General features: G+C 46.3%; 1 protein-coding gene across 1 annotated transcript in view; it reads left to right on the forward strand.

Moving 5' to 3' along the window:
* The first annotated feature begins 13217 nt into the window (after positions 1-13217).
* The window catches only part of ABLIM1 (actin binding LIM protein 1), a 194342-nt gene continuing 188845 nt past the window's right edge, over positions 13218-18714 (forward strand). The window contains exon 1 of the mRNA XM_080912595.1: positions 13218-13296. Within this exon, the coding sequence (XP_080768721.1) occupies positions 13242-13296 (55 nt within the window). The 5' untranslated portion in view covers positions 13218-13241. The remainder of the gene's footprint in view (positions 13297-18714) is intronic.

Here is an 18714-nt window from a genome sequence, read left to right on the forward strand (position 1 = left end):
GGTGCCTTCTTCAATCACTCCCCTCCCCATTGGTTCTGAGACAGTCTCTCTCACTCTTGCTGGCAGATCAAAGCCAGCCTGGTCCCGCTCTGCTTCTCCAAGGCTGGGATCACAAGTGCACCACACACCTGGCTCTTATGTGGCCCCAGAACTCAACCTAAGGTCATCAGGCTGACTCAGCAAGCACTGTAACGACTGAGCCATCCCCATTTCCTTTGGGCCTTTTCAGAAAAGCTTTGTTCCCGGAGCTCCGTTTTCACTGCAGAAGAGGGGGCAGAAGGATTGTAAGAGCCAGAGGGTCAGGGAGTTTGCAGAGACTCTCCTAGTAATGTCAGAAGCTTCACCAACATGACTGCCTAATGAGAGCTGATGGACAGCAGACATGAAAAGCGAACAGGGGAAAGACCTCAGTGCCTCAGCCCGAGTGAAGAGCTACGGAGACGGGGGTGCTGGGAGCTGGAGAAGGGTCTTCCCAAGGGAAGAGCGCTTGGATTGGTTATCCGATACCAAGTGGTCAGTCCTGACAACACAACCAAGTAACACTAAGAAGGTTTTACTTAAAACACACGCTATCAATCTATTTTTTATAAATGTGCCAATGCAATTAAATAAAGAAATACCATCAGTAATGGAGATCTCTACATGAGCGGAAATTAACCTCACATCACATACAGACTAGAACGTGGCCCATAAAGATAACATAAATGTATAAAACTTTTATTAAAAAGACAACCTTTGTTATATTTGTTATGTATGTGTATGTGTATGTATATAAAAGAGGCTATGAATTTGAAAGAAAGTAAGGAGGAGTAATATGGGAGAGTTTGGAGGGAGAAATGATATAATTATGTTATGATCTCAAAAAGTAAAAAGTAATATCTTGAAAGACTGCTTTGAATGTGTGGCTCAGTGTGCAGAAGTGTTTGCCACAAGCCTGAGGAATTCACGTTGCTACTTGGAACCCACAGAGGTGAAGAGAATGGACCGTTGACTATTGTCTCCTGACTTCCAGATGCTGCTTTGGCACGTTTGCCCGTACACACTCAATAAGTAAGTGTGATTAAGACAAACTGTTTAAAAGGGATTCTTTGGTGGGACTGGAAATGTAGCTCAGTGTTTAGAGCACATGCTTTACCTTCATGAGACTCTGAGTTCTCCCTGTAGAAATGCACACACATGGACACATTCTCTCTCTCACACACACATGCACATACACTCATATATACACATACACTCACACAATACACATATATACACACATACACTCTTATACACATATGCTCATGTACATACATATATACACACACTTACATATACACACATACATTCACACACATGTACATACACTACACACATACACTTACACATTCACACATATACTCATACACATACACACATATATACTCATGTACATACAGAAACACTCATATACACACACATACATACATTCACACATATGCACATACACCACACACATTCAGTTACACATACACACATCTACTCACACATATGCACACATATACACTCATGTACATACATACACACAGTCACACGTACATACAAATATACACTTACACACATATACTCATGTACTCATACACACACTCACACAGTCACACAAATAAATGAAAGCAGGAAGGAATGAGGATTGTTTTGACACACTTGGGCCCTTTATGTTTCTGTGTCTATTTTTGTTTTATTTTATTTCTCATTTTTTAGGTTTTGGGAGATAAGGTCCTTAGCTGTCCTAGAACTTGCTAAATAGACCAGGCTGATCTTGAACTTGCAGCAATCCTTCTACCTCTGTCTCCTGAGTGTTGGGATTATAGATGTGTACTCCATGTCTGTAAAAGACAGTTTGTCGGCATATGTTTAACACCTTCAGACCTGCTGGGATTACACTGAGTCCACACATTAACTTCGGGGAATTGACCGTCTTAATATTAATTTTACAGTTCATGCACACAGTCTCCGTTTGTTTAAGCTTTGATTTACCTCAGCAATTGTTTGAGGTGTTTCATGAGGAGCTTCTTTCCTGAAGGCTGCAGCGCTGAGCGCGTCTGTAGATGTCCTTGCTTGGCAGTCTGGAGAGTGCACCACTAAATCAATCTTGTGTAATTCTCTCGTGCAAAGGCACAATAACTGGTAACACTGTGTAGTATGGCACCACAGCAAAAGTATCAACTCTGATTTAGTTAAGATGTAGCACGACTCTGTCCCTAAGGATCCCGTGTGCGGTGCTTTGATAGCAGACAGGGCTGTTTGTAGTTAATTACTTTGTGATTCTAAATACTAGGTTTTTGTTTGCATTTCCTTCCACACTTAGATAGCTTCCTGATAGAGCATTAGCAGCTTTAAATATATTATTGATAGAGAATTATGTTGTTAACTCTGAATATTAGCTTCCTATGTTAATCTGACTATATTTAATCCCTACTAAAAATGAGAAAATTATCACAGTTCCCCTTACATCTAAAGCGATCATTTTGCCTTTTGCCTGCTCTCAAATATATATTCTTTTTATTTTACTTATTATATGCTTGGATGCGCCTGTGCAAACGTGTGTGTGTGTGTGTGTGTGTGTGTATGTGTGCTCACACCAAGTGTGTAAATGCTAGTGTGTGCCTGTGAAATACCTTCCTCCATGGCTCTCCCTCCTTGTTTCTTTTTTTTGAGACTCACCTAAGGGCTCCCTGACTTGGCTGTTCTGGCTGAGCAGCAAGCTGCAGGAGTCTTGGCCTGCTTCCCAGTGCTGAGGCTGCAGGCACCCGCACAGGCTGGGGATGGACCTCTGGCCCTGATGATTCCATGGCACACACTTCATCTCCACAGCCTCTGGATGCTACTGTTTCACTGTCAAAGTTAACACCTTTGACACATTCTAACTCTCGTGCCCCTTGTTTATTATAAGTCAGTTTTTAGAGGTTGAGCCTGACTGATGTGATTGTGTTCCCCCAAGGTTTGTGCATTGAAATATAGTCTCCAAGTGGCCATGTGGGGAGGAGGCTTCAGTAGGTGGGATTTAACTCAGGACATGCCATTTGGGAACCCTCACTGAAGGACACAGTGAATTCCAGGCCAGCACAGTGCGACCCTGCTTTTTGAGGGTAGGTTATGTAACAGGAAGGCATAGCTCCTGGATCTCTCTGGTTTCCTGTCGCGCCGTCTGCCACAGAGTCCTCACCAGAGGCCGAACAGATGTCCTTGAGTTCACTCAAGCTTGAACTTGCAGCCCTCAAAGCTGTGAGCAAAATAAACCCCACTTTAAAATAAAGGACCCAGCTTTAGGTATTTTGTCTTATCAACAGAAACAGACTAATGCAGCAGAAGAAAACATCACTAACTTTAAAATGGTGTTTATATTTTTGATAGCAAAAGCATTATGACCGAGCCTCCGGTGCCTGTACTGTATGTGTCCATGTATAGGGCAGGCGCACATGCAGAGCTCAGAGGTCAGTACTGGGCGTCTTCCTTACTTGTACCTTGTTTTATAAGACAGGTCTCTCACTGGGCCTGGAGCTTGCCCCAGGGGTCCTCCTGTCTTCTCCCCGTTCCTAGAAGTACAAGCTCACAGCAGGGTCCCCGCTCTTCTATTTAAGTTCTGGGCTCTGAACTCCAGTCTCACGTTTGAGCCGCAGACACTGAGCCACCTCCCCAGTCCGAGGAGACACTGTTCTGTGAACTAAATCTGTCTGGGTCTAAAGCAGAGGTTCCCCATCTTACTTACCAGTGCTGTGGTCCTTTTAATACAGTTCCTCATGCTGTGGTGACCCCCCAACCATAAAATCATTTCCATTGCTACTTCATAACTGTAATTTTGCCACTGTTATGAATCCTAATGGAAATACCTGATATGCAGGTTATCAGGTTTTGGACTCCCATGAAAAAGCTGTAGGATCTCCAAAGCTTTGTGGCCCACAGGTTGAGAACCACCGCTCTACAGGACCATGTAAGCATTGTCAAGTCACAGTCAAAGGTAGGCTCCTAACAGCTCTCATTTCCCCCAGAAGTGGGTTACTTTACCTTTATGTGGGTAATGCCTTTCCTGTAGAGATGTTTAGCTTATGTGAAATTTCAGGTCATTGTTTTGCTAATGACTTAATCAGAGGTTGTTGGCTGAACACCTCGGCCTGGCCTGTAGCCCTCTGAGGCCTCTGCCTTGGATCCACCTGTTCCCAGAGCTGCTGCTTACCTACCTCCTCCCAGGTTTAACAACATGGCTTATATTTTCATTATTTTAACATATGCTGTGTGTCATCTGCATGTGGGTTTGTGTGAGCCCAGTGCTTGCAGACTCTGGAAGAGGGAGTGAGGCAGGGTACAGAGGAGGAGCCGCCCGAGCCAGGTCCTCTGGGACACCAGCAGTCCTTTGTAACCACCGAACCGTCCCCCAGCCCCTCCACACATTTCCTTGGTATCGTTGGTTGGGGATCAATTTCCTTCCTGTTTGAGTCGATTCTCAGTAACATTTTCAGAGAGGCTGCAAGAGAAGTTATCGGAATTGGTGTACAACTGACAGTTCCTTGTCCTGACCGTAGGTTCGATCGGTCTAGAAGAGATATACAAGGAGTGTGTGTGTGTGTGTGTGTGTGTGTGTGTGTGTGTGTGTATGTGTGTATGTGTGTATGTGTGTGTGTGCACGCGCGCACGTGCGCACGCGCGCGCTCCATGTCTCTGCCATCAGACTGGCTGCTAGTATGGTGGATGCCCAAGACTTTTCTTTCCGAAATCTGTTTTGCTCTTAGGCTTTAAGACCATCCTTGTGTCTCTGGACTTCTGAATTCCCACCGGAATACATCCAGCTATGCATCTGGTATCATTTTAATCCTCACAAATTAATAGGAAGGTTAGTGAGCAGGTTCCCTTGGGGGATTAGTTTTTCCTTTTCCTTTACCTCTGGTATAATTTTCCTCTATCATTGTACTGGTTTGAATCTAGAGAGATTTCCAAACTGAACACCTAAATGTATTTAAGGAAGTACTGCCTCCAAAGCATTTCTACCTTAAAATACTTAGCACCTACCAATTACAGAATGATCTTCCAAAATCTCAAGGGGAAGTACGGAATTTTATATTGGTATGGAAAGGGTTTGAGAATTAAATCCAAAAGCTGATGTAAAGACCAGATAAGTATTGATAATTAAAAACGAAGGCTCTCTAAGCCGCTGGTTTATTAAACCAAGTGATGGGCAGGGTCACTGTTTACTAGGAATTGACACTCTTACAGTTAGTTGTCTTGGTCTGCCTTCTTTGCATCCCGGTTCAGATATCCATAAAAACAGAATGCCCAATCCAGGAGCCATTTGCACAGGTCAGGTACGTAGGGACCTTTTGTCAGGCCCTAGCAGTGCTGTGTCTTTGCCCTTCTGCTTGCTGGCATCTGTGCGCTGCTGCCCAGAGCTAAGCGGACTGGCTGATGGCAGGCTCTGCCTTTTCACTTTGCTGCTGGGCAGGTCAGCTGTCCATGAAGCTACATGCCAGCTCCTCGGGGCTGTTCACCAAGCTACGGGACAGTGTTTGCCCTGAGGTAGCCGAGGCCTTGCAAGCTGCCACACTGGAGTTTTTTGTTTTTTTTATTCCAGACTGCACTTTTAAGTAGCTGTTCATGTCTCTGACTCAGACTATTTTATAAATGCCACTTAAAAAAAAAAAAAAAAAAAAGCTGTCCTCCTAAGAAATGTCCTTGCAGGAAGGACTGCTAGATGCTGCGTTTTTGGTGAAGGAGGAAGCCAACACGCTAACAGGCTCTTGAGTTCTGAGGTCGCATGCCCCGTCTCTTGGTTTGTTGGAGCAAAGGTTCCCTGTCCTCCCTCTGCTGTGTGGACTCTATCTCTTGATGTTCTTGCCTGGCCACAGGCATTTCTAGCAGCAGAATTCTCTAATTTCAAAAAACGCACAAAATCCTAAGAGACCCAGCTTTGACTTAAACCTCAGGCTGGTGTCTTTATACTGTGTCCTCAGTCTGTGTCTCAGCTCTGTTTACAACAGGGCCTCAGCTGCTCCCACCTCACAGAGATCTGTCTTGACATCAAGTGTGTGGCCTGAAATTGTGACAACAGACCTCTTCTCCCATTCAACTTGGCCTTGGTCAGAGATGTAGCTCCCCTGAGTCCTTATGGCCACCTCTGTAAAATGGGTACAGGGGCTGGGGAGATGGCTTCATGATTAAGAGCCTGTATTGCTCTTGGTGAGGACTGAAGTTGAGTTCCCAGCACCTAAAGAGTGATGTTTGCTTCTCAAGCTCCCCAAGGAATCTGATGCCTCTGGCCTCCATGAGCCCCTTGCACATGTGTGCACATAGACACAAATGTGTACATATAATTTAAAAATGTGTTTTAAAATTTTTAAATAGGAATAGCAATGGCAACCTAAAGAAAAACGTATTAGAAAAAAGCATACAGAAAGCACTCTTGTTAAGCCCTGAGCATTTTAAGGGCTCTGCAAGGGTTCCCCATTGCCCTAAGTACAGTGATGGCGTTTATAAATCTGGTCTCACTAGTAAGTGGGCCGGGTGCTGGACATTCCTCTTGAAGGATGGTTCTGCCCCATAAGGGGAACGCCTGCTTTCTTTTACATCTGTGACAGGCTCTCCGGTTTCGGTCAGACACTAACTACAGAACAAGGTCTTAGCCCTTTGACTTAAACAAATGTTAAGACTTCTAGATGCTACTAGAGAGGCTGTCAGATGTTCAGAAGATCCCAAGAGACCTTGTTACCGTGCAGATTTTAGACTCCACTATGATTATTTTCTATCAATTTAAATTAAAGGCCAGAAAATTTTTGTTTATAATTTTTTTTCTTTGGTCTAAAACGAGCCAGGTTCTTGCTATTTTTTTTTTCTGCCCCTTTCCTCTCTGTGCAGTATTTAAACAATATTTTAAAAGAACCATGGCTCCAGGTGATGGCAGAACACACCTTTGATCCCAGCACCTGGGAGGTAAATGAGTCTAGCCTGGTCTACAGAGCAAGTTCCAGGAAGCCTAAGCTATGCAGAGAAACCTAAACAAATAAACCAAAACCAAACAAAAAGAATGCTAACTGGTGTGTCTGTGGACATCACTGTGTGTGAGAAACTGCTCATATTTCAGATCATAGCCTCACTGAGGGAAGTCAAGGCAGAAACTCAATGCCTTCACACTCAGAGTAACTTTTGCCCAGAGGAAGAACTCAGACACGTGGTCAAGTACAAGAAAACCTGGCAGATGCTGATTGGTGACCGGGTTTTATGATTCAGAACCAATTACCTAGGGATGGTACCACCCACGAAGGGCTGGACCTCTTACATCAACAAAACAACCCTGCTAGGTATGCCCACGGACAGTCCTGGAGACCAAAAGGAGAAAGTCAGTAACTGGGAACATTCTTAGAGTCTGGACCCCACACAGGCAGTTCAGCTGACTACATAAGGAACCTTTAAGAAAGAGGCCTATAAAAAGTACAGGTTACAGAAAGCAGACAGATCCTTGGGCGGGCCCACGCCCTTTCACCTGCTTCAGTCCTAATTTAACTGTAAATTCAACTTTCATCAACGTAATAGGATTTGCTGTTGTGATTTTCATTAAACTGTAGAACATTTCTTACGCTGAGTCAGCAAGGCTCTTGCTGCCTTCATCTCTTTGTCTGGTACTTTTTTTAAAAAAGCATTTACGATGCTAATAATAGTAACAACTGCCTCCGTCGTGCTTGCACAGAGCTGCAGTGCATGATGGGTAGGTTAGAAGGCGTGTCTGCTGGAGGCTTTTTTTATCTCATTTGGGAAGTGCTTACTTTGGTGGGTATTGCTGCAGTGCATGATGGGATAGAAGTGTCGGCCAGAGGCTTTGTCCGTGTTTTGGGGGGAAGAGCTCAGACACTGGCGGTTGCCGCTCAGACCCCTAGGGCTTGGGAAGCCTCGCACAGCACTGTGGAACGTGGCTGCATTCTCATTGGTGATCATTTTCTGATTGGGCGAGGTGTGGGTGATAAAGCAGGAGAGCTGACATCTCTCAGGCAGATGCTGAGGTGCAGCCTGGACCTGCATTCTTCCTGGTCGCTCAGCCCTAGAAGCTTATCTCTCAAGCCGTGGCTTTAGTAGTAGAAAGCCTCCCTCTGGCTCCCCTCAGCCTAGCTTTGTGCGAGAGCGTAAAACAGGGTATCATGTGACCATGGTTTGCAAATAGTACTAAATATAATTTTGTTCTTGACTCCAGTGGGTCAAGGTTATTAGGAACCCTGAAAACCTGCACAAGACTACTTCGGTGTTGGCTTTTCTTTTTTGAAAGCTTTCATAGCGGGCGTTTGTTGTTTGTTTGGAGTTTTGGAGGGAGGTTTGTTTTTTGTTTTGTTTGTTTTGTTTTGTTTTTAAGTCTTTGAGGGGGATGTGGAAGATCACTGGAAGGAACATTATTTGGTATTACTATCTGGATTTTGACTCACTCGGTGAAGCTGTGGCTAACCTAGCTCCCTTTGATGGATTACAGAAATGATGTTCTTAGAAGACGCAAAATCTGAATAAGACACTGTGCATTTCCAAAGTCAACAGGAACAAATTTCGGAGTAATTAGTGTGGCTGAGACAGTAGGACAGACAGGTTCTCATTACAGAGTGGGTGCAAGGGCTTTTGCCAGGGAGCTATCAGGGAAATGCAGAGTATTAAAGTCCCCTAACATCCTAGTGAGTTGAGCTGAAATTGCTGGCTCGGGGGAAACATTTTTAGTTTATTATAACGCAGAACACACCTTATTTACTTTGAGCACAACTTTCAAAGAGAAGGCTCTGAAAATGTAGTGACCGCTGCTGAGGGAATGTGGAGAGGAAGGATGACGTGGTAGCATTTCCAGGGCACGCATGGTTTCCTGGGTATGTTTATTCAGTTCCCTACCTATCATTAGCAAAGAAACTGTAAAACGCAGCCCGCTGGGCACAGTCCGGGGCACCCCTGCATTCCCCGGGGAGGAGCTTCGACTGGAGTATTTTGCCATTGCTGCCATCACGTGTAACTCATGAGGCAAATGACGAAGCTCACGCACAGGTTATGAAAACACGCACCGTAGCAAATCATGCCGATTTACTCAACATCGTGGGTCAGTGAGTATTCTTTTCCTTATAACCTTACCAGGCTCCAGGACTGGAGTGTTTGTTCATCTTTCTTTATGACAAATGTCACTAAAGAGAAATGCCTGTTTCTTTTTACAGGAAAACCAGAATGCTTTTATTTATTTCTAGGAGTGAGGCCTAAGAGCCAGGGCAAAAAGATACTGTTGTAAGGGGAAGGAGCCAGGTTTTCCAAGATGGCGGGGGGGCGGGGGGGCATGGTAGAGCCTGCTAAGCCTTGCAGGGGAGATTGCAAGCACGTCATGTGACCACTGCCAAGCACATCCTGTGTGTTGTTGGTCTCTGTACACAGTTGCGTCTGTGGACACTGACATTGGTTCGTTGTCTGCACGTGTTCAGTCAGTAGAACTTTATAGAGAAGCTCAGGATGTGGGCGTGGCTACAGAGAAGCTCAAGATGTGGGCGTGGCTACAGAGAAGCTCAAGATGTGGGCGTGGCGTCCCCATCCTCCTGTCTAACTAAAGCAGTGTTCAAGCCCTACATGCTCAAGTTTAAGTCTCTACTTACCTGCCTCAGAGCAGTGACCTTGGAAATTCTACCTTGTTCCTGTAGGTTTCCTTTCTTCCTCTGTTAAAATGACACAAAGCAAACTCTCTGATTCTTACCACTTGTGTCTAAACCCTTGTTAGGACTGACCTCGGACAATTCTTAACTTTTTTGCCTCCGCTTTACAGTGGGGGTGTTGCTGGTTCTGCGCATGGGCTGGAGTGCTGGGTGCAAACGGAACGGGACGCAAGGAGAGCATGAGCGAAGTTCTGGGTTCTGTCCTCAACTGAAGGGAGGAAGGGGGAGGGAGAGAGGGAGGGAAGGGGGTGAGAAGATGGGGTAGGAAGGAGAGAGGGAAGGGAGATAGATGTCTTTATATAAGCCTTCAGCAAATGTAATTTCAAAATAAAACGGACACAATTCAATTTGCAGTTTGTGAAGCTGAGACACATAGATAACACACACTAGAGGCTGACATCTTAGTAAAGTACATAAAACATACAGTACAGTCTCAGAACTGACTCCATGGGCTCCGCTTGGGAGTGGTGGGTAGACACAGGGTCCAGTGGTGGAGAGACAGTTGGCATCACAGACTCTTCCTGGTTTCAGCCCCTGTTAAGGCCTACGGTAAACTGCACGGTCCTTTTAACTCTCAAAACCCATTTCTTTGTCCTCAGAGCCGAACTCCAGCTGAGGCTGGTCTCCAGGGCTTAGGGAAAGACATCATTAGAACACAGGTTTATCTTTTCCCATCTTTCTAGACAAGGTCTAGAAGGTTCTTCTTCCTTACTGGATATGACCTTTTAATAAATTTAGCTTTTGTCTTTCATAGTGGAGCCATCTTTCGTACAAAATTCAATTTGCTTCAGGCTTCTGTCTCTCGTGCTTAGTCTGAGATGAGGTTAGGGACCCTGTGGGTGTTTCATTACTAAGATCTGCCGCTCCTCCCTCACAGCTCATCATAAATTACAACCTGGTTGGCTTCCTCTTCTGTTCTGTAATTGCAGAGCCATCCTTGGCGAGGTCTTTTAACGAGATGTGTTGTCAGGTTTGCTGGTTGTGGCATGTGATTCCCAGGGCAATATAGCCGTACCTGCCGGCCCCGGAGCTACACTGGCCTATCAGCACAAATGGCAAAACCCAGTTTCACCTGCAGAGAAATTGTCTTCATACTTTCTGGGCCGTCTTGGGCAAGTCCCTAAATTCTTTGGCCTTTAAAGACTTCTCATCTTTCAAACTACAGTGTAAAGTTTCTCTCAGCTCCCTGCCAATGCGTTTTAGAATAAGGTGCTCGAAACTGTGGTTAATGGTTACACAGGGCTCATAGCTACTCTGGTCAAATAAATTTATGAACTGCTTCTGATCTTGTCCGTCTCTTAGTTAGATGGCACGCCGGTATATTAATATTAAACCTGGCTGAGAAGCTTGTTCAACAACGTTTACTCAAAGCATTTCTCAAAGACAGGTAGGTACGCCATTGAAAGCACTCTGATGTCTTTATTTGCCAAGTGACAACCACTTTCTCAGGAGCAGGGAGGTTAGGAAGCACCTTGTGCTAACTTCAAAGATGACCTGGTTCTGTTAGGTCAGGGACACCCAGGTCCCTGAGTTTATAATGTACCACAACAATTTAACTACTAAGTGGTTGTGTGTTTTAACAGTTTGTTTGATTCTAATAAATTGCCAAGAAAATTGCCTGGCTAAACAGATCGTATGTGGAGGAGTCTGACCAGGGGAATTGCTTTCTTGGTAATAAAGCCTCAATACTAAATGTTCTCTGTTCTCAGCTGTCCAGCCTACGAGGGGCAGGAAGCCATACTTCTAGCCAGAACTGTTTTAGCCCCAGAAAGTAGATGATGGACACTGGCCTTTGTCCTTTTCTCTCTCCCTCATTCTCTGTGCACATGTGTGTGCATGTGAGCAAGTGGAGGTCAGAGATAACTTTATATACCACTCTTCAGGAACCTTCCACCATTTTGTGTGAGATGGAGTCTCCCCTCCACCTGGAACCTCACCTTGGCTAGGCTAGCTAGACAAGGAGTACCGGGGATCCTCCTGTCTCCTCCCATCTTACCATCCTGGGAGTTACAAGCATGCCACAACACCAGCTTTTTACACGGGTTCTGAGGGTGGAACTCAGTCCCCATGTTGGTGAGCCATGCACGTCACTGACTGAGTAATAGCTCCCCACCCACAGCCTCTCCTGTCTCTCCACTTACAATTATCTAGGAATACTAATTTGAGTTTAAGAGACTCACTTCCTTTAAGTTTTAATTGAAAGAATAAAGACGGCAACTACGTGCACGGTTGGTGTTCAGATGGCAAAAGTCTCGAGACACTGACAGTAACAAAATAAAACGTTAGGGCTGAAATATGGAATCCCTGTCACAAGACTGCCGGGCAGAAGGTATAATCAGATTTCCATCAATGCGAGTGGCCTCCTGGAACCGGCTGACACATGAGGGCTCTGCAGATGCCAACCATCTTATCAGTGAGTGATTTGGTTATGGCCCCGTGTCTGGCACCTGGTACCTTGCCAGGTCAGGAGAACATTATCAGAGGTCCTGAGTCTCAGCCCAGTGCAAGGGAAGGAGAGCAGAGGACCCCTGAGTGGGCTGCTAGAGTCACTGCAGAACAAACCTGTAGGCAGGAAGAGGGAAGCTGGAATCCTAGGGCTGACGAAACGTGTTACTAGCTAACGTGTTTCAGTGAAACCTTTCTTCTCCAGTAAGTGCATGCTGGACTTTACATTAAGTCACTGTATTAGGATGGGTGCTGATGTAGATTCCCTGTTGGAGGAATTCAGTATTCTTCCCTGCCAATCAATCTCCTCCTCTCTCCTAGACCATGCACACATCTGACGCTGAGGGTGTTTGTCTTGAGAGTCCTCTCCCATTTAATTTGAATCTCCATAATTTCTGTAATATGCAAAAGGCCCAGGTGTTCAGAAGTAAGTGGGTTATTATCCAAGTCAGTCTTGGGGATTCCCGGCTAAGTGGGTGCGGGGTGGGGTTGGGGACGCCTTTCCACCTAAGGCCACCACTTTCCGGCAGCTCGCAGCTGAGGGAGAGGGGTTCAAAGCCAATCCCACTCCAGGGCTCTGTCAGAGAACAGTTCCCAGAGCCGAGACCAAAAGCTGGCAGTGAGTTGTATCTTTCTTATCCTAGTATTAAACATAATAGGAATAAAAACCCACCTGGTTAAGATGGCAATTCACTTAGGGAAAGGTGGAAAAAGTGCTGGGGCGGGTGGGAGGAGTATCGTCCTTCCCTCTCCGAGCTATTGGGAGACAGTGACCAAGATCTGTGTTCTGGATTGTGCAAATGGAGCCACATTCTAGGAACATTCTTGGCGTGCTTTCCCAGTGCCTTTCTCAGGACCCACCAGCCTTCTTCAGAAGCTGTGGTGTCGGATCTCAGAGGCTCTGGCAAGTGGTCTTTTGGGCTGTGGGAGCACTGGGAGAAGAGCTCTGTGGGTGAAGAAGGTGCTAGAATCACACAGGAAACTCCCTGCTTTTCCTGGGCCAGCAACACACCCACAATACACACCCCTCCCTGCTTAACTCGGCCCACAAACTCCTGGGAAGGGAGCCAGGCCCAGCCTAGCTCCTGAGGAGTGCACTCAGTCTGTGCACCCCGTGAAGCCACTGGCTGGTACAGGTTAATGCCGGAAATGACGGCCGCCGTGGACCCTCAGTACATCTCTCAAGACTGCAAAGGTTTGAATGTCGTTTTGTAAACTTGGCATTTGTGTGTCTGGCGGGGACTGTCCTTAGTGACAAGGAAGGGTGCAGGGCTTTCTGTCGGTAAAGCTATGGCAGGCTTATTTTTTATGTTAACATAGAAATCTGTGTATTCCATAAGCACACACATAAAATGCCTATCTCCCATGTTAGCATATCTGTGGATATTAGTAAACGGGGATGCTAGACTGGACAGGACTGCTTTGTACAGGAGCACAGCAGGTGGGCGGGCCAATCCGTTGGGTATTTTAAGGGCAATCTCGGTGACAGTGGCCAAACACTTGTGATTATGTTTCTGAGAGTTTTGTTTCAGTTCGGATGCTGCCCCTAGGATATTTTCTCTGCAGTTTTGTTCTAGGGGAGGCTTCCTTCCTCGGTGAGGATGGGTTACCTTGGTTTCGGGAGAGCAGGCAACAGGGGACCCCACAGGAGGCACCTGGGCGCCCTCCCTCTTCGATGCTGGGTCTGTCTGAGTCGCAGCACCTCCGGTCAGCTCGGCCTGGCTCCGCTTTGTCCTGCTCCCAGGGAACTTGGAGGACTGGGGCACCTGGGTCGGCTTCACATGAGCACACTTGTCAGGAGGCATGACAGCATTCAGAGTTGGCACAGGGTAGATTATGAATAATTCATGTGGCCTCTCGGGCTCGCAACTTTTTCCAGTAAAAGTAATTCCCAGAGCTCCGGCTTTAACAGCCCAGAAATATGATCCTGCATTGACTATTGATCTGCCTTAGACAGTAACTGGAAGGTGAGCATTGACAAACATCGCAACAGTAAGTTTTAAAGCTGACAGTAGCTCTCTGGGCGTAAGCCAGAGTCAGTCTCAATGTTTCCCTCCCCTCCCCCACCAGCACTGAAGAATAAGATCCTGTGATTTTTACAGAAGATTCTTAGATACCCTCTGGCCCTCCTTGAATGCTGAATCTAAATTTTAATAAAAATGCTACATATGGCATATTCATTAAGATGTAGTAATGTGTGTTTTCTGCTTAAAAAATAAAACCTACAATTTTATGATTTTCCTAACTGAAAGAGGTCCTAGCGAAAAAGTTACAGTGTCTCAGAGTCTCTCCATCTATTTAAATACATATGATATATAAGATATGGTAATGTAGAAATGCTATTTTTAAATAAATTCAAGGTCTTCTGTTTTTGCTTATGCTACACAAAGAATGGATTTTCATCTTGGTTTCCAGGAACATTAGAGTAAATTACAGAAAAATGTCACATGGCAGAGGCGATTCCAAGCCACAAGAATAAGAAGTGGGTGCCATTTCTACAGGCTGAACCCGGAAAGAAAATCTTTTTCCTCTTTGCTTTAATTGACTCCCTCTCGATTCCGAGGCATATTTTGAAGGTATCTGGCATCTCTGCGTGCTGTCAGCTGGAATCTGAAGAAAGCATCTCTAGAACTCACTTAGTTAACTTGAATCTCAGTCATAATTAGATTGGAATTTGGCAAATTATTTCAAGGCTTAAAATCAGACACACTTCAAGAAAGGGCCTCTCATTGTTCTGTATTTAGAAAATAGTGCCTGGGCGGCTTGCCTTAAATTTGCTGTGTAGCCCATGTTGGCCTTGAACTCTTGGCTGTCTCAGGCATCGGCCTCCCGAGCGCTAAGGTCGCAGCATATGTTTCTTTGCTTGGCTATGTAGCAATATATTTTTGATGAAGTTGGCATTTTTATGAAGGGATGCATTGGATGGACAGGGGTCTGAGCATAGCTAAACATTTCTATTCCCATTAGTTGGTTCCCGGATATTTTCAAACCAACCTGGTTATCCGTCCCTTCCCTACTAGGGTAGATCCCCCTGTCCCTTCTCCTAGAGCACCTGTTAGCTGGGCACAGATTTTGATGCTGTCATGTCTCCTCTTCAGATCTAAAGGAAATGTGTGAGCTAGCATTTGCATATGATTAATAGTAGCTTAGGCATCTCAGATATCCAGCCCTCTATTTTATATTTAAATGTGACTGCAGATACCTAGATCTCCGTCATTTGCATACACATTTTAAAGGCTGCACTCAACTCCCGGATAATCATCAGAAGACTGTTTAACAAGCTTCCCTGCTGTGTCACTCCTTCCTACAATGAGGGAGAGCCTCTGTATGCCTCTAGGTCTCCTGAGAGAGGATGGGGATGGTGGCTTGGATGGTGGATTCACAGCTCCTTCCGCAAATGAGCTCTGCCAGCGTCCATGGACGTGGGCCAATCAGAGCATGACGTTGCCAGGAATACGCGGGAGGAGTGGGGACCAATAGCAGAGCCAGGAGCATAGAGCGCCTGCCCCAGAAAGCAGCAATGGCAGGGCTTTGAGAGCTTCTGCCCAAGTCTCCCCTCCTCCACCGTGACACTCTCTTCCCTAGCTTATGACTACACCGAGCTGCCTCAAAGATCCTAATCTGACAGTATGAGCCCAGCATCTCCTTTTGTCACGACGCCGGTCAGGGACCCACACTGCATGCTGACATGATCTAAGCTGTCTTCCAGGAGATGTGGGACGCATCGTTTTGGTCAGCACGGTAGGGGTGTGACAAGCACCTCTTTATTGACGATTTCAAAGTGGCTTATGGGGTCTGCCTCTGTTTTCATATAAAACATCACGTACACTGCCTACGTGGCTGCGCATGCGCACTGTATTAATTCACTCAGGCCTCGCCCTTTCAGAGTTCTTCACCCATGAGTTTATTGTTTTTAACGTTCAAGTTACTCTCACCTTGGTAGTAGCATCGACACTGGCTTTTGCCCCACGTGTCATCGAGTTCTTCCTTGACTGTTTATGAGCATCCTGTTCATGGCATTTAAGTCACCAAGAACCTCTCCGTGGATGGCAGGTGGTGCGCTGGGCGTCGTTCAGAGTGCTGAATCTCTGCCTTCGTGATCTCAGAAGACCCACTTGTGTGCCAAAGAGGTGTTTGGCAGTCATCGAACAGGAAGCAGTTATGCCCTGGGTGGAGGGGGGAGGACGGAAGGATTGAGAGAGGAGCCATCATGCTCAAGGTGGTCACTAGAGTTGCTGGACAGCTTTCTGGTATCCCAGTGACCCTGTTGGTAACCAGGGCCAGGTCCGACTGTGAACCTCCCTAACTTCACAATCAGCCTCTTCTTGTCCTTGGGAGCCCCCAATGGCTGTGATCTCAGGGGATCACAGAGACTGAAGATCTGCTCTCCCCTTGTTCATGGGAGAGCTCTTTGGTGCACTCCAAAGTTATTTTTTTCCTGATATAAATGCATAATATAAAGTTAAAGCAGGAGAGAATGGAGCTGCTGGACAAGAGGGTCCTGGTTAAGTCCTTGGCCTCTAGAGGCAGAGACGGGTCAGATCATAGCTTTGACACCTTTCTGTCTAACCTTGCCTTGAGTGTCTTAATTTAAAGGGTATCTTCTTTCCTTGGTGCTGTGTATATGTGTTGCATGTATGTGGACATGTGTGTGCACATGAGTGTGGAGGTCATGGGCCACACTGGGTGTTTTCTTTGCTTGTTTCTCTACCTTTTTTTGAGGGTGGGGGGCGGTGTGCTTGCTGAACCTGGAGCTCACTGATTGGCTAGTTTGACTGGCCAGTGAGCTCTGGGGACCCACCCGTCTCTGCCTCTGACTCCCAGATTGCCAACGCCTGCCTCAGCACCCAGTTTTGTTTTTGAATGTGGATACTGGGGATTAGATCTTGGGTCTTTGTGCTTACAAGGCAAACACTTTACTCACAAGGGCTCGTTTCCAGTTTTCCCCTTTCTGGGAAGGAGGGATGGGCGTTGCCTTAGTTAGGTTTTCTATTGCTGCGATGAAATTCCACGAGCCACATCAGCTTAGGGAGGAAAGGCTCTATGTATCTGTAGATGTCGTCATCCAGGGAAGTCGGGAAAGGAGCTAAGGCAGGAGCCTGGAGTCAGGGGCTGATGCAGGCCATGAAGGAGTGCTGCTTACTGGCTTGCTCCCATGGCTTGCTCAGCCTTCTTATGCCATTTTGGACAATCTGCCCGGGAGAGGCATCGTCCCCAGTGATCCTGCCCAGGAGTAGCACTGTCCCCAGTGACCTGGGCCCTTTCCAATCAATCATCAATCAAGAAAGTGCACCATGGGCCAGTCTGTGTTGGCATTTTCTCAGCTGATGTTCCCTCTTCCCAGATGACTTGGATCAAGTCTACAAAAGACTAACCTGTACATAGTTGAAGTCTGTCCCCTGTAGCCCAGGTTGGCCCTGAACCTCTTATGTCACTAAGAATGACCTTGGACTACAGACTCTCTTCGTCCCTCCACTTCCAGAGTGTTAGGAATACAGTCATGTGATACCACACCCTGCTTGAGTTTTTTATTTCTGTCATCCTAAATTCCTACATCTGTAAAACGGGTAACACAACTACCTGTTTTATATGAGTATGGAAGTTAAGTGAGAACATCTATAAAGCTCACACCCCACCCAGGGTAATAAACAGGTTACACAGTTCGCAGTTACAGTCCTATCTTCTCATTCTCTTCACTTCATTCTACTGTTGGCTGATCCTTTGGAGCCCTGTCTAGTTTGGATTATTTCTCCATTTAGGGTTTATTTGTCTTTACTTTCATGGATTCTAGTTTGGACTGTATCTACTTTCTGGTATTATTTGTTTAACGTGAATGGTACTAGAGAAGACTTTGGTTGTAAAAACAGAATGCCCGAGAGACTGACGTTCCCTGGATAGACATCCAAACCCAGGGGTGACCCTGCCCTCAGCTTTATGTTTTATGCCACCACAGCCATGCACGGAGTTTTATATTTACAAATGAAATAGCAGCTTCTCCCAGGATGGGAGACCAGGCTGTAGATCAGGTTGGCCCCTGCCTCGATAGTGATAGGGTTAAAGCTGAGCACCTGGCAGGTATGTGTCCTTCTGCTGCTTCCTCCTCCTCCTCCTCCTCCTCCTCCTCCTCCTCCTCCTCCTCCTTCCTCTTCCTTTTCCCCTCCTCCTCCTCCTCCCCCTTCTTCTCCTTCTCCTCCACCTCCTCCTTCTTCTTCTTTCTCTTCCTCTTCCACTTCCCCTCTTCCTCCTCCTCCTCCCCTTCCTCTCCTCCTCCTCCTCCTTCTTCTTCTTCCCCTCCTCCTCCTCCTCCTCCTCCTTTCCCTTCCTCTCCTCCTCCTCCTCCTTCTTCTTCTTCCCCTCCTCCTCCTCCTCCTCCTTTCCCTTCCTCTCCTCCTCCTCCTCCTTCTTCTTCTTTCTCTTCCTCTTCTCCTCCTCCTCCTCCTCCTTCTTTCTCTTCTTCTTCCACTTCCCCCTATTCCCCCTCCCCCTCCTCCTCTTCTACCATTTTATTCATTTACACTTCAGATTATATCTACCTTCCCAGTTACCCCTCTACAACCCCCCCATCTCATCCCCTCTTCTTCCTCCCCTTTGCCTCTATGAGTGTGCGCCTCCA

The sequence above is a fragment of the Micromys minutus genome, assembly GCF_963924665.1.
Source record: "Micromys minutus genome assembly, chromosome: 2".
Classification (NCBI taxonomy): domain Eukaryota; kingdom Metazoa; phylum Chordata; class Mammalia; order Rodentia; family Muridae; genus Micromys; species Micromys minutus.